The 16,831-nt window shown below is 39.6% G+C and overlaps 1 protein-coding gene across 1 annotated transcript in view; it reads left to right on the top strand.

Moving 5' to 3' along the window:
* The first annotated feature begins 290 nt into the window (after positions 1 to 290).
* Positions 291 to 16,831, top strand: part of UBR3 (ubiquitin protein ligase E3 component n-recognin 3) — a 241,053-nt gene continuing 224,512 nt past the window's right edge. The window contains 1 exon segment of the mRNA XM_082689242.1: positions 291 to 894. Within this exon segment, the coding sequence (XP_082545368.1) occupies positions 347 to 894 (548 nt within the window). The 5' untranslated portion in view covers positions 291 to 346.

The raw sequence follows: 16,831 nt of genomic DNA, 5'->3' as shown, positions 1-16,831 counted from the left end.
GTAAATAAAGAAGAAAATGTCCATATTAAAGATTTTTCATATGGTCCATACTAAAGTTGTCCATATTTTATTTTTTTTTTTTAAAGGCGGGTCCCTTATTTCAGGAGCTCTCAACTTTGGGAGTCAAGAGGAGGGGAAAGGACCCAAGAGCACCCACGAGAGAGGGGCGGGGAGCAGGCCCCAAAGCCCGAGGGGGCGTGTGCAGGGGCGGGGACGCGGACGGAGGTGCGCGGCGCCTCCGCGGTATCGCGAGAGTTGGGCGGGCCGAGCAATCGCAGCAGTCAATTCCCCCACCCTCCCGGGAGGAGCCGCCGGCCCTGGGCTCTCCAAATTCTGAGCTCTCATCATGGCGGCGGCGGCGGCCGCGGCGGCCGTCGGGGGGCCGCAGCCGCCCCAACCCGAGCTGCCCGCGCCTGGGCTGGCCGTGGACAAGGCGGCCACCGCGGCGCACCTGAAGGCGGCCCTCAGCCGGCCGGACAACAGGGCAGGTGCTGAGGAGCTACAGGCGCTGCTGGAGCGGGTGCTGAGCGCCGAGCGGCCGCTGACCGCGGCTGCGGACGGCGAGGAGGCGGCGGCAGCCGGCGGCGGGGGCGGTCCGGGGGCGGCCGAGGAGGAGGCCCTGGAGTGGTGTAAGTGCCTTCTGGCGGGCGGCGGAGGCTACGAGGAGTTCTGCGCGGCGGTGCGGGCCTACGACCCCGCGGCGCTCTGCGGCCTGGTCTGGACAGCCAACTTCGTGGCCTACCGCTGCCGGACGTGCGGCATCTCCCCCTGCATGTCGCTGTGCGCGGAGTGCTTCCACCAGGGCGACCACACCGGACACGACTTCAATATGTTCCGCAGCCAGGCTGGGGGTGCCTGTGACTGCGGGGACAGCAACGTGATGCGGGAGAGTGGGTGAGTGGAGCCCTCCTCCGGGGCGGGGGGCACCGCGGGCGGCTCCTGCCGGGTCTGGGGAGGCCTGGGAGGGGGGAAAAAGGCTGGGAGCCGACCCTGAGCTGTCAGGGGAAGGGGTGGGGGAGGGTGCAGCCGCATGGGGATGGAGGTGACTGAGCTGTCAGCGGTGGAGAGGGAGTGGGGAGAGGGGAGAGCGGAGAGCGTGTTTACCGAGCGAGGCTGTGAATTTTCGGGGAAGCCAGGGCGAGTGAGTGGTAGCGACAGAGGAGCCAGTGCGTGGGGTAGGAGGGGAAGGAGGAGCAGAAGATTCTTGGGGAATCTGGTGTCGTGCTGTCATTTGTGCACTTAGTGGGAAAAGCTTTAAAGCTGCCAGGTTTTTGGGAAGAAAATGATGTGATTTGGATTGAGTGGTAGGGGGATGGTATTGGGGACCGAATTAGGTCGCAGGATGGTAAGAGTCGGGGAGGTGGTCTTACAGCTGCAGGGGAGGACAGCTTGGGTGGAAGGACTTCTGAACTGTCAGTGTGTCTGTCAGTATCGGCGAAGGAGCTTATGAGGGTTGAGGGAGGAGGGAAGGGGAGGGGCCTGCATGAAAAGTGACTGTTGAGCTGTCAGCGGAGTATTTGGTGTGCTGGAATGACATCTAGAATTGGGCTACTGAACAGTCGGTTATAGAACACACTACATACCAGAAGAACAAACAAAACACTGAGCGAATTAGGAATCAAGTATTAGGTCTTCTCCAGTTAAAAGGGCACTTTATTCACTGACTATTATGTGAACATCTATTTAAAAGGAGACGGTCAACAAATGCTTTTTTGATAGGATCAGTGTACCAGGGTGTTGGGACTTAGGACAAAAGGCATTTCAGAGATTGCAGTGAGTTAAAGAGTTGGTGCATGTAGTGTTTTGGCATGGGACATGTTATCAATATCTGGGGAAGTCCTGGGAAAAGAAAAAAAACTTGTTGAAAGAGAGGACATTTTGGCTGGGCAATAGTTGAAAGAATGTTAGCAAACCCAGTTATTCAAGTTTTAATATTTTCTGGTCTTATAATTAATAATAGAGCATACTCCTTTTAGAAAGGGTCACTATTTTCTTCTTTGGAGTACTTGTAGGTTACTGTTACTACGGAATGCTTGTGTCTACCAGGTGCAGGCAAGGCTCCTAGGATATTAAAAATGAACAAGACATTGACTTACCTCCTAAGCGGCTTACGCTACAGTAGAAAATGATAAATTCTTTAAATACTCTGGGAGTTAGAGGAGGCTTCTCTGCAGAGTGAGTACGAAAAAGGCTTCAGAAAGGAGGTATTTTGAGCTTGTAACTAGTATCACTACTACTACTACCAACAACAATGGTAATAGTAATTGCAGCCAATATTTGAGAATTAAAATGTATTCTGTACACTGAAAAATACTTAAACAATTAATATTTGAATAGGCAAAATATTCATGTAGCCAAAAAAGCAAAAGAGAAAAAATAAAAATATGCACAGTTTGAAGTTTCCCTCCCATCCTGCCTTTCATCTGCCCAGTTCCTTCTCATTGTTACTGCTTTCTCTTAATGTAAAAACAAACAAGGATGAATATGTATTTTGATTATTGTTTCTTTTTATACAAAAGGTAATGTAACATCTTGCATTTTTCACTTACCAAGCACTTACCAAGAGGTTTTTCCATGTCAGTAAATCAGTGTATCACTCTACTTAAAAAAAAAAAAAAAAATCTGCTGTTTAGTGTTCATGTGCATGAGCCAATGAAGGGGCAGAGAGAGAGAGAGAGAATGTTAAGCAGTCTCCATACCCAGCACAGAGCCCAATGTGGGGCTTTATCTCATGACCCTTGAGATTATGACCTAAGCTGAAATCAAGAGTCAGATGTTTAACCACTTGAGCCACCCAGGTGTCCTGCCACTCTGTTTATCATCATTTTTGATATTTGACATTTGGGTTTCCAGTATGAAATAAAAAATCTGGTATACCTGTCTTTTTTTTTTTTTTAAGATTTTATTTATTTATATGACAGAGAGAGAGAGAGAGACAGTGAGAGTGGGAACACAAGCAGGGGGAGTGGGAGAGGGAGAAGCAGGGTTCCTGCCAAGCAGGGAGCCCGAAGTCCGGCTTCTTTCCAGGACCCTGAGATCATGATCTGAGCTGAAGAAGGCAGAGGCTTAACAACTGAGCCACCCAGGAGCTCCCCCACTTTTTTTTTTTTTTTTTTTTTTAAAGATTTTATTTACTTGAGAGAGAGTGAGCAGGGGCAGGGGCAGAGGACCAGGGAGAAGCAGACTCCCTGCTAAGCGGGGAGGATAGGGGCACCCTGTGGGGCTCCATCTCAGGACCTGAGCTGAAGGCAGCTGCTTAACGATTGAGCTACCCGGGTGCCCCATACCTGTCTTTTTACACCTGTGCAAAAATATGAGTGAGATAAGTGCTCAATGGATTTACAAATTGTCCTCCATAAGGCTGAGTACTAAGCAAAGTATTGGACTTCTGTGTTCCAACTCCATCAAAAGAGTGTTAACACTTTGGATTTTTATCCATCTGTGTGGTAAATAGTGGTCAAATATTAACTGCTTTACATTATGTAACTCATTTAATCTTCAACAAACCTGAGATTGTTACTGTCATTATTCCCATGATACAGAAGAGGAAAGTGGGGCACAGTTTTAAAAAAACTTGCTCAGGATTATACAGGTAGTAAACTACTGCTAGCCTTCTGGCTCCAGAGAGTGACCGCTCAACACTTCTCTCTACTGCCTCTACAAATAGCATTCCTATTGAGTACCTCTGTTCAATACTGTGTTTTTGTCCTTTTTTTTTTTTTTTTTTTAATATGCCATTCCTATTTGGGCCTTTGTTTCTTTTTCTTCTTCAAAACCTAAAAAAGAGGTGCCTGGGTGGCTCAGTCGTTGGGCATCTGCCTTTGGCTCAGGCCATGATCCCAGGGTCCTGGGATCCAGCCCTACAATCGGGCCCCCAGCTCAGTGGGAAGTCTCCTTCTCCCTCTTCCGCTCCCCTTGCTTGTGTTCCCTCTCTGGCTGTTTCTCTCTGTCAAATAAATAAATAAAATATTAAAAAACAGCACAAAACAAAACACCTAAAAATTATTTTTAAAGGGGGATTTTAAAATGGGAATTGGAGGAGCACCTCAGTGGCTCAGTGGGTTAAAGCCTCTGCCTTGGGCTCAGGTCATGATCCCAGGGTCCTGGGATCGAGCCCCGACTAGGGCTCTCTTGGCAGGGAGCCTGCTTCTTCCTCCCTCTGCCTGCCTCTCTGCCTACTTGGGATCTCTCTCTGTCAAATACATATTAAAAAAAAAAAAAATCTTTAAAATGGGAATTGGAACAATCCTTTACTGATATTTAGACATTTTTACTTCTTAGGTGAAGTTAGCATTTGGAACCCCTAAAGAGGGGGAAAGTAGGAAATAATATTGACTCTTTCCTGAATTTTGGAATACAGTCATAATAATCAGGTTGGTCTGCATGAGTTGTAGGTCTGATCTAAATTGTGATGCTTCCATGTAGGAGCAGAAATATCTCAGTGTTTCTTTGAAGGTACTCATGCAAGGCGCGTGCTCATCTTATAGCACTTGCCTTTACTGACATCTGGTAGATTCTTATTTTTTCCCTAGCCTGGCAGCGCTCTGTGAATTGATACATAGTAAATAATTCTTATTGCCTATCTGAAATGCAGAGGTATTGCCAGCAGTTGCCATGTCCAATTTCATAAAGGAGAAAAATAAACAAGAAATGTATTGTGGCCATGTGAAAATTCTGGAGTTTTTACAACTCTTTGGGTTAGATAGAATAATTCTGGGCTATACACCTAATCGACTGCCTGGAGAGACATAGGTGATGTTAGCCAATAGTGCAGGATAAAAGGCTGCCTCGGGAACCTTTTCAGGACTAGAAATATCAACAAATTACAGTAGTGTTTCTGCCGGGCAAACTGGACACTGTGGCTTGGACAGAATACACTTAACTTTTCTCAGTTTTTGATATTTCTTAAAACCCTTTTAGGTTCCTAAGAATTGAAGACATGTTGTTTTTGGGGTTGTTATTGTAACTGCAATAGAAATTTTTAAATACCATTTTTCAGTAAATTTTTAAGGAAGGATTCTATTTTCTCTGTATCTGCTTTCTTAGAAAACCTGCTGTGCCTTAATCCTTTTCCCAAGTGTCTGTTGTGGTAGAATATGTGATTGGAGGTGGGGAAGAATGTTGGATCTGCCACAACCTATATTACTATTTAATTTTCATATTTATAATTATAAAAATATAGGGGGAAGATTTAGTTATTTTTGTAGCGGTATTGATATGTTATGGAAATATTAACAGATACACAAACCAAAGGAAGAAAACAACTGGGGTGGGTGCCTGGGTAACTCAGCTGGTTAAGTGTCTGCCTTGAGCTCTGGTCATGATCCTGGAGTTCCAGGATTGAGTTCTACATTGGGCTCCCTGCTTAGCAGGAAGTCTGCTTCTCCCTCTGACCACCCCCTCCCCGATCTTGTGCGCTCTCTTTCTCTCTCTCTCACTCTCTCTTAGATAAATAAAATCTTAAAAAAAATTCATTTGTGGGATGAATTCACAAAGGGTATGGAAACTAGATATTAATAACTGTATGTATAACAGTGTAATTTTGCCACTAATGAATAAATGCAGTCATTGTCAAAAATGGTTGATGGATGGATAAATTTAAAAAAATGAAAAATCTAAAATAATATCTGATTGTTTTGGGGTTCTGATGGTGCTAACCAGAAGCTGGAATTTTAAACATTTAGTTCTCAAATTTTGGTGCAGAGAATGACCATTTTTATGTTCTATCCTGTATTTATAGTTTTCTTTCTTTTTTTTTTTTTTTTTTGCCTCCTTGTTTGTTTTCTCTCACAGATTCTAAGCTCTTTAAAAAATAGGAACCTTATCTTGCTGTTAATCAGAGGCCAGCATAATCTCTTGCTCTTAGTAGGTGCTTAGCAAATTGGATGAATTAAATTGGATAAAATTGTGGCTCTTATACCTGAAAATCTGCCTTGAGAGTACATTGGTTTAGTTATTCATTGTTTGATTATAAACTGGTTATTTATTGATTACTATAAACCCATAGCATCTTTTTTGAGAGTGCTTTGGGGATAATTTCTTTTTTTAATTTGAAAAGTAATACATATTGGTTACAAGATAAAAATAAGTGGAGGGTGACCTACATGACTTAGGCAGTTAAGTGTCTGCCTTCGGTTTGGGTCATGATCCCTCTGTACTGTTCATGCTTTCTCTCTCTCAGATAAAATAAGTGGATAAAGTAAAAGGTAAGAGTTTGTCTTTCCTCCATCCCTCTCCTCAGTGACAGATTTCCCTTATTTTCTTTGAAGCTTAGCTATACATTTAAAAGACACTAATTACAATTTGCAACTGCAATTATAGCTCTTCTGTTGTGGGAAGTTTTTAGCTTTATTTGGTCTGTGGCAGTGCCAGAAGTGAAAGCAGTGAGTGTCTGGTTAAGTAGTGTCATACTCTTCTGTACTTGGCTCCCCCCCCCCCTTAACATAATTATTGGACACTGTCTCTTATTAGTGCACATAGAAACTTTTTTTTTAACAGTTAAATTTTATTTCATTGCACTCTTACTTTTTTCCCTGTAATTTATGCTGTCATTTACCTACTGATAGATGTTTAATTGTTTCCAGTCTTGGACTATTATAAACATTGTTGCAGTTGTATGCTTGTATACACCCTTTGTATTTGTGTGTGAGCACGTGGGTGAGGATAAATTCCTAGAAGTTATTTTCTTGGTTAAATAAAATGTGCATTTAAAACTTTGATAGAGCCCTCTAAAGACATGAATTTACACTCTACCAACAATGAATGAGAGAGCATGTTTCTCCACATCTTGGCCAATATACATTGTGTTAGAGTATTTTTGTTACTCTGTTAAGTGAGAAGAGATATATTGTTTCACTTATTACCCCTCCCCCACCATTGCCCCTTCTTTCCAAACTGGAGTATTTTGAAGCAAATCTCAGCTATCTTATACTTTAATTTATAAATATTTGAGTATGTACCTCAGTAAAGAGATGTGAACTCTTTAAAGTAAACATAACCCAAGTATTCATTGACACATGAATGGATAAGCAAAATGTGGTACATATATAAGATGGAACATTACCCAGCTTTTAAAAGGAATGGAGTTCAGACATATGCTAGTAGGGACAATCCTTGAAGATATTATGCTAAGTGAAATAAGCCAGACACAAAGGACAAATACTGTATGATTCAATTTTTATGAGATACCTGCAGTAGTTTAATTTTAGAGACAGAAGGTAGAATGGTAGTTGCCAGGGGCTGGAGGGAGAGGGAAGTGGGGAGTTATTGTGTAATAGGTACAGAGTTTCAATTTGAGACGATGAAAAAGTTCTTGAGATGGATTGTGGTGTGACTTTTCTTAATATTACTGAACTATAAGGTTAAAACGGTAAGTTTTATGTTATATATATATATATATATATATATATATATATATATTTTAAGATTTTATTTATTTATTTGACAGAGAGAAATCACAAGTAGTTGGAGAGGCAGGCAGAGAGAGAGAGGAGGAAGCAGGCTCCCTGCCAAGCAGAGAGCCCCATGCGGGACTCGATCCCAGGACCCTGAGATCATGACCTGAGCCGAAGGCAGCGGCTTAACCCACTGAGCCACCCAGGCGCCCCTATGTTATATATATTTTATCACAATTAAAAGAACAACCACAGTACCACTTACCACACCTAAAATATTCACAATTATTTCTTTTTCTTTCTTTTTTTTTTTTTTTAAAGATTTTATTTATTTACTTGAGAGAGAGACAGTGAGATAGAGCATTAACGAGGAGAAGGTCAGAGAGAGAAGCAGACTCCCCATGGAGCTGGGAGCCTGATGCGGGACTCGATCCCAGGACTCCAGGATCATGACCCGAGCCGAAGGCAGTCGTCCAACCAACTGAGCCACCCAGGTGTCCCTCACAATTATTTCTTAAAGTCTTCAAATATCCAGTGAATGTTCAGATTTTCCCATTTGTTTCATGAATGAATTTTTAAAAAAGATTTTATTTAGTTATTTGATACAGAGAGAGACAGTGAGAATACAGTGGGAATACAGTGGGAATACAACCGGGGAGAGTGGAAGAGGGAGAAGTGCGGTCTTCCTGCCCAGCAGGAGCCCGATGTGGGGCTCGATCCCACCACCCTGGGATCGTGACCTGGGCTGAAGGCAGACACTTAAAGATTGAGCCATCCAGGTGCCCCTCATGAATGATTTCTTAGGGTTGATTTAGAATTAGGATTCAGACAAGGTCCTCATATTGTGTTTGGTTTTTATATCTCTTAGGACTCTTTTTTTTTTTTTTTTTTAAAGATTTTATTTATTTATTTGACAGAGAGAAATCACAAGTAGATGGAGAGGCAGGCAGATAGAGAGAGAGAGGGAAGCAGGCTCTCTGCAGAGAGCCCGATGTGGGACTTGATCCCAGGACTCCGAGATCATGGCCTGAGCTGAAGGCAGCGGCTCAACCCACTGAGCCACCCAGGCGCCCTCTTAGGACTCTTTTATGTTAAACCCATTCAGTACCCTCCTCTTTTTCTTTTTGGTGTGTGTGTGTGTGTGTGTGTGTGTGTGTGTGTGTGTGTCTGCAATTTACTAGTTGAAGGAACCCACATTCTGGATATTACTGATTGCTTGTCTGAGATGTGAGGTTTAACTTATTCATCTCTGCCCATTATTTCCTATAAACAAGTGGTTGGATCTAGAGTCTTGATCGAATTTTAGATTCTATTTTTTTGTTTTGTTTAGCAAGGAAATTTCATAGTGGTTTTATACTTCCTGTTGGATCATATCAGGAGCTGCAGAATGTTTCCTTGTCTCTCCTGTGGTTAATGGTAGGATTAATCAGTGGGCTCAGATTTGTCAGTGTGACCTATTTATTATAAAGTTACCTATTTTGTTAAAGATTTTAGTGGCTATTAATTATTATTGTCCAGATCCATATATATTTTTTAAACATTTTATTTATTTGACAGAGAGAGATGGAACACACGCAGGGGAGTGGGAGAGGGAGAAGCAGGCTTCCCACCTATCAGGGAGCCTGATGTGGGCCTCTATCCCAGAACCCTGGGATCATGACCTGAGCTGAAGGCAGATGCTTAATGACTGAGCCACCCAGGCGACACAGATCCATATTTTTATTAGGGTTTTTAAAATGGTGATATTCTAATTGTAGTAACCTTTCATATTGTACTGAGAGTTCTGTCTAGACTACTCTTAAAGTTTCAAGGATCACCTGTACTCACATGTGGCCTCTCTCTGCACTGGCAGCCTTATAATCTTCATTGCAGTGGGATCTCCATTATTTCTTTAACTCACTATGAATATTCCTGTCCTTGAGGTTTCATGTTGTATCTACTGCCGAGTCCGGTGGCAAGTTTTACTTTCACTGTCATGCTCATCTGTAGGGGCAACACTTCTGTAACATAAGTACAGTGTGAAACCATATTACAGGATTTGATTTTCTGAATTATAACAATTTTTTGTCATCTCTAGGTTATATCTCTACAAATAAAATCTTTCAGTAAAGATTTGATGATAAAGGCCTGTGCCATACCAACTCTTTTATTTATATCCTCTCACACATATTTAGAGTTAAAGTACATTGGCTAAATTGTATCGTATTTTGTGTTTATTGGTTTTGTAGGGATGGTGTTAGAATGAATCTCTTAAATAATTTATGTAGGTATCTGTGTATTTACATGGATTACTTGTGAAATTTTCTTCCCTATGAATCTGGAATTTACTCTACTGCAATATTCATCTAACTCAGGTCATGAATTTAAGCAAGTGAACATGACATTTCTTATGATTCAAGAGCTTGGAAGAAAGAGTTGAAGAAGTTTTTTGTTCTCTTTTCTGTGTTCCTTTTAGTTTCTTTTTTTTTTTTTTTTTTCATTGCCAGTTTACCAGAAATAGTATAGAGAGATTCTTAGTGTAGAAGATTCTACTTGAGCTAGAAGTATAATCTTTTTTTTTTTTTTTTAACGATTTTATTTATTTATCAGAGAGAGAGCACAGGCAGACAGAACGGCAGGCAGAGGCAGAGGGAGAGGGAGAAGCAGGCTCCCTGGGAGCAGGATGTGGGACTCGATCCCAGGACGCTAGGATCATGACCTGAGCCGAGGCAGCTGCTCAACCAACTGAGCCACCCAGGCGTCCCGAGCTAGAAGTATAATCTTTAGTTATCTTCATTGTAATAACGTTTAACTACAACACAGCAATTTGGAAGTCTTATTAGATAGTAATTATTTTTTCTAATCATTTTTATGTTATATAAAACCCATTAAAACTATTTTCAGGTATGAAACATTTTCAATACACAGAAAGGTACAAAAGTAATATAAAAGATACCTTCGTACTCACCGCTTAGATCAATAGATGTTCACCTTTTGCCCTATTTGCTATAGAGCTTTTTTTGACCAAAGAACTAAGGGTCATCTTCTCCCTTCCTTTGTCTTTCCCTCCCTAGGGGCTACCGATATCTTAAAATTCCTGTGTGAAAATCCATGCATGTTTTGTACTTTTGCTACATTTAAACAATACATGATTGTTTTAGTGTTAAAATTGCACACAAATTATATGAATATTTTTGAAGCTTGCCTTTTTCACCTCCCAAGTTACTAATATGGACTAGTTAATTCATTTTTAACTGCTACTAAGTATTCTGTGGTATGAGTAAACCATGGTTTGGCAATCTGTTTCTTTGCTAAGGGACAATTAGATGCTTTACATTTTTTCATTGTTCCTGCAGGACAGCAGTGAACATTTTTGCATGTGTCTCTTTGTGTAGATACACTAGAATTTTTTAGGTTAGATTCCTGGGAGAGGGATTGCTAGGTCATAGAGTGCTATTCTGTGCGCGCGTGTGCGCGCACACACACACACACACACACTTTAAATTTGCATTTTCCTGTTAGTAAAATTGAACATCATTTCATGTTTTTAGGCCATTTGAGTTCTTCCTTTGTGCATTGCTGGTTCATATTCTTTGCCAGTTTTATGTTGGGTTTTGGGTTTTATATTACTGAGTTTTATGACATATACATATACATATACATATATATATATGACATATGTATATGTCATAAAACTCAGTAATATATACATATTCCAGATACTGATCTTTGGTTATGTAGAGTTATGTAGAGTCCTAATTTCATCTTTTAGTTTGTGGCTTGTCTTTTCCCCTCATAATATTTCGTATTGTAACAAAAAGCTTTAAATAAAAAATGTAATTTTTCTTCTATAGTTTGTATTATTTGTGTCTTTTATATATTTATCTAAATATTTTATTTATTTATTTGACACAGAGAGAGAGAGAGAGAGTGAGAGAGTGAGTGCACAGGCAGGTGGAGGGGCAGGCTGATGGAGAAGTAGGCTCCTCACTGAGCAGAGAGCTGGATGTGGGGCTGTTCTCAGGATACTGGGATTATGGCCCTAGCCAAAAGCAGATGCTTAACCCACTGAGCCACCCAGGTGCCCCATTGTATTATTTGTGTCTTTTAAAAGCAGTTCTCTCTACCTTAGTCTAAAAAATGCTATGTGTTTTGTTGTAAAAGGTCAAGTTTTTGCATTTCATATTTAGGTCTTCAGTTCATTTAGATTTTTTTTCTTATTTATTTATTTATTTATTTATTTTAAAAAGATTTTATTTATTTATTTGACAGAGAGAGATCACAAGTAGATGGAGAGGCAGGCAGAGAGAGAGAGGGATGCAGGCTCCCTGCTGAGCAGAAAGCCCGATGCGGGACTCGATCCCAGGACCCTGAGATCATGACCTGAGCCGAAGGCAGCGGCTTAACCCACTGAGCCACCCAGGCGCCCCATAGATTTTTTTTTTCTTAAAGATTTTTTATTTATTTGACACAGAGAGAGACAGCGAGAGACAGAACACAAATGGGGTAGTGAGAGACTGAGAAGCAGGCTTCCCATTGATCAGGGAGCCTGATGCGGTCCTTGATCTCAGGACTCTGAGATCATGACCCAAGGACCCTGGGATCATGACCCGAGCTGCAGGCAGACACTTAACCAAGTCTGAGTCACCCAGGCACCCCTCATTTAGAATTTTAACATATAATGTGAGATTAAGATCTATTTTTTTCTTTTTTAATACATGGGTCCAGTTGTTTTAGTACCATTTATTGAACAATTTTTTTTTTAATGTCCCTGTAAGGTAATTAAAAAAAAAAAAGATTTTATTTATTTATTTGTCAGAGAGAGAGAGAGAGTGAGTGCATATGAGCACAAGCAGGGGAGGGGGAGTAGCAGGCAGAGGGCAAGGAGCACAGGACCCTGGGATCATGACCTGAGCCTAAAGCAGATGCTTAACTGACTGAACCATCCCCTTGTCCCTTGAACAGTCATTTTTACCCCCTCCCTCAACCTGTAGTGCTTGTTGCCTCTGTCATATATCAATTTCGTATGTGTGTCCTCAGCTCTCTGTTGTATTGGTATGTCTCTTGCAGCAGTGTCATACTGCTTTAATTATTATAACATTAGAATAAATGTTGATATGGCAAGATTTCCCTTATTACTCTTCAAAAGAATTTTGGCTATTCTTGGTCCCTAACTCTTTCAATTTGAATTTAAGAGTCAGCTTGTCAAATCCTGTGGAAAATTTCTGTTAGATATTGATTGGAATCACATTTAATTTGAGGACATTGCAAAAGGAAATAGGAACAAGGATATTTGTTATAATATCATTTGAAATTGGGAAAAATTAGAAACAGTAAGATTAGTAAATTGTGGGTTAATCATGTAGTAGAATACAGTAGAATACATATATTATTGTCTTTATAGTAGTATTTAGCTGCCTATCCCTGAGGGTAGTGTTTAATTTGTTTTTGCTTCCAGTAAAGTAATTTTCTCCATAAATTGCGTATCTTTTGTTAGATTTTTTCCCTGATACCTTATTTTTGAAAAAAATTTTTTCCAGTTTCTTGTTTATTGCTTTTTATCCAGTATTTTATATTATAAACATTTTCAAATACTATTGAGTTTTTTAAGCAGCCTTCTGAAGTTTTCTCTAATAGTTAACCTATAGATTTTCTTATTGATGAGTGCTTATTTTATATCAAGAAATTTACATATGTAGCACTTAGCATTTTGAACAAGCATCTAGGGATTGATATGATCATCTATATAAGTAAAATATTGTCTCAGAGCAGCAATTTGACCAAAGTTACACAGCTCTTATTCATAGCCATTTCTGCCCACATCCAAAACCTGTGTTCTTAGCTCTTTCCTAGGGCCTCTGTTGTAATTGCATATTAGTGAAAGTTAAGGAAAACTTTACAAAGAATTTGAATTTGATCTGTGGGGAGATTGGGAGGTGAAGGAGGACTTTATGGGTAAAAGGAATAGAACACACAAAGCCTCACAGGCATGAGAGAACATAGTGCAGTCACGTGCTAGAGTAGTTTTCACCTTCTCCTTTGAATAATATTTTATCTCGCTGGAGAATTTTGGTTACGTTTGTTTTCCCCTGCACTTTGAAGACACTATTCTGTTGTTTTCTGGTCTCAGTTGTTGAGAAGTTTTTTAATCTAATTGTTCCTTTGTAAGTAATCTGCTTTATTCATTTTTTAAAAAATTTTATTTATTTATTTGATAGAGAGAGAGAGAGATCACAAGTAGGCAGAGAGGCTGGCATAGAGAGAGGGGGAAGCAGGCTCCCTGCTGAGCAGAGAGCTGGATGCGGGCTCCATCCCAAGACCCTGAGATCATACCTGAGCTGACGGCAGAGGCTTAACCTACTGAGCCATCCAGGTGCCCCTCATTGGTGGTTTTTAAGGTTTGCTTTTTGGTGATCTATAATTTCCCTATGATGTGTCTAGGTGTGACTTTATTTGTTGGGTTGGTTCTAGATGAGGATTTTTTGTCTCATCGCTTATGGAAATTCTCAACCATTGTCCCTTTGAATTTCAAGTCTCTCCCATTCTTTCTTTTGTGTTTTGGGACTGCCATAACATATTTGTTTGTTCTTCTCATTCTGTCTTCTGAATACTAGAGCTTACTCATTTTCTATCCATTTATCTTTTTTGGGTTGAATTGAGGGTGATTTCCCCAGATCTGTCTTCTAGATAATTCCTTCTTCAACTCTATCTCATCTGTTGTTTAGCTTGTCTATTAAAGTTTTTAATTTGGATAAATGTATTTTTCAGTTCTAGGAAAATCTTTTCATGTTGACTTGCCCTCCTGCCTCCCCCCCTTTTTACTTGCCTTCTTAAAAAAAAGTCTTATTCTTTAGTTAGCATTTCAGTTCCTTTTATGACTATAGTAATTTTGTTTTTTATTTTTATTTATTTCCATATCTTTGCTATTTTGATAATGCTGCTTTGAACATGGGGGATCAGCTATCTCTTTGAGATAATAATTTCTTTTTTTAAAAAAAAATTATTTATTTGAGAGAGAGAGTGAGAGCATGAGAGGGAAGAGGGTCAGAAGGAGAAGCAGACTCCCCACTGATCAGGGAGCCTGATGCAGGATTCTGGGATCACGTCCTGAACCTAAGGCAGTCACTTAACCAGCTGAGCCACCTAGGCGCCCAGCAGTTTAATTTCTTTTAGATATATAAAACCAGAAGTGGGTTTGCTGGGTTGTATGCTAGTTCTGTTTTTAATTTTTTAAGAAACCTCCATATTGTTTTCCATAAGGTTGTACCAGCAGTAAACAGGAGTCCTCTTTTCTTTACATCTTTGCCAATCTTGTTATCTCTTGTTTTTTGGATAAAAGCTGTGCTAACGGAAAAGAGATGATCTACCTCCTTGTGGTTTTGATTTACATTTCCTAATGATTATTGATGTTGAGCAACTTTTCGTGTACATGTTGGCTATTTATACATTGTCTTTGGAAAAGTGTCTATTCTGTTCCTTTGCCCATTTAAAAATAAAATTATTTTATTTATTTATTTTTTGCTATCGGATTGTATGAGTTCTATTATTTTTAAATATAATCCCTTATCAAATGAATGGTTTGCAAACATTTTCTCTAATTCCTTAGATTGCTTTTTGATTTTGATTGTTTCCTTTGCTGTATAGAAACATTTTAGTTAAAGGATTTTCTACCTATTTATTTATTTAATTAATTTATTTTAAAAGATTTTATTTATTTTTTTGAGAGAGAGGAAGAGGCAGAGGGAGAGGAGGAGGGAGGCTTTCCCTGAGCAGGGAGACTAATGTGCGTCTTGATCCCAGGACTCTGGGATCATGACCTGAGCTGAAGGCAGATGCTTAACTGGTTGAGCCACCCTGAGGCCCCTCTACCTGTTTATTTTTGCTCTTTTGCTTACATTTTTGGTGTTATATCCTAAAAGTCATTGCCAGAGTCAATGTCAAGAAGCTTTTTTGGGGGGTCACCTGCCTCTCCCAGGCTTATGCATTCTCTCTCAAAACAAATTAAAAAAAAAAAAAAAAGCTTCTTTTTTTCCCCTAGGAGTTTTATTGTTTCAGGTCTCATATTTTATTGTTTCAGGTCTCATATCCCTTGAATATGAGATATGAGTTAATATGTGTCTGTAAGGTAGGGATCTAATTTCATTTCTTTGTATGTGAATATCTAGTTTTCCCAGTGCTGTTTATTTAAGAGATTATCCTTTCCCCAGTGTTTACTCTTAGCTCCTTTGTTGAATATTAGTTTGCCATATATGTATTAGTTTATTTCTGGGGTTTTCATTTTATTCCATTGATCTGTGTGTCTGTTTTTATGCCAGTGCCATACCATTTTGATAACTATAGCTTTGAAACACAGTTTGAAATCAGAAAGTGTGATGTTTCCAGCTTTGTTCTTCTTTCTAAAGGTTGCTTAGTCTATTTAGGGTCTTCTGTGGTGTCTGTCATATGAATTTTAGGATTTTTTTCTACTTCCATGAAAAATGCTATTGGAATTTTGGTAACAACCGTTACCATTGATTCTGTAAATTGGTTTGCCTAGAATGGACATTTTAACAATATTAATTCTTCCTGTCCATGAACATGGGATATCTTTCCTTCCATTTATTTGTTTCTCCTTCAATTTCTTTCATCACTGTTTTATAGTTTTCAGTGCACAGATCTTCCACCTCCTAGGTTAAATTTATTTGTACATATTTTGTTGTTTTGGATACCATTGTAAATGGTATTTCTTTCCTTATCTTTCTTTCGTATAGTTTATTGTTAGTATATAAAAATAAAGTTGATTTTTGCCCTGTGTAATATTCTAATAGTTTTTTGGTACAGTTTTTAGGGCTTTCTACATATAATATGTCATCTGTGAACAGAAATAATTTCACTTCTTTCTTTCTGACTTGGTTGCCTTTTAATTCTTTTTCTTGCCTAGTTGTTGCAATTGGGACTTCCAATACTATGTTGAGTAGAAGTGATGGTAATAGGCACCTAAATCTTGTTCCTGATTTATTTTTTTATTTTTTTATTTATTTATTTTTAAAGATTTTATTTATTTATTTGACAGACAGAGATCACAAGTAGGCAGAGAGGCAGGCTGAAAGAGAGAGAGGAAGCAGCAGGCTCCCTGCCGAGCAGAGAGCCCCATGTGGGACTCCATCCCAGGATCCTGGGATCATGACCTGAGCTGAAGGCAGAGGCTTAACCCACTGAGCCACCAAGGCGCCCCTTGTTCCTGATTTTAAGGAAAAGTTTTCATTTTTTCACCATTTAATATGATGTTAGCTGTAGACTTGTCATATATAACTTTTATTATGTTGAAATATATTTCCTCTGTACTCAGTTTGTTGAGTTTTATCAAGAAACAGAGGTTAACTTTTGTGAATTGCTTTTTCTGCATCTGTTGAGATTATTGTATGATCTCTAACCTTCATTCTGTGAATGAGGTGTTACACTGATTTGCATATTTTAAC

This window comes from Mustela nivalis (assembly GCF_964662115.1).
Source record: "Mustela nivalis genome assembly, chromosome: 11".
NCBI classification, from domain to species: Eukaryota; Metazoa; Chordata; class Mammalia; order Carnivora; family Mustelidae; genus Mustela; species Mustela nivalis.
Note: the sequence above shows the minus strand (reverse complement) of the source record. Positions and strands in the feature narration are given on the sequence as shown.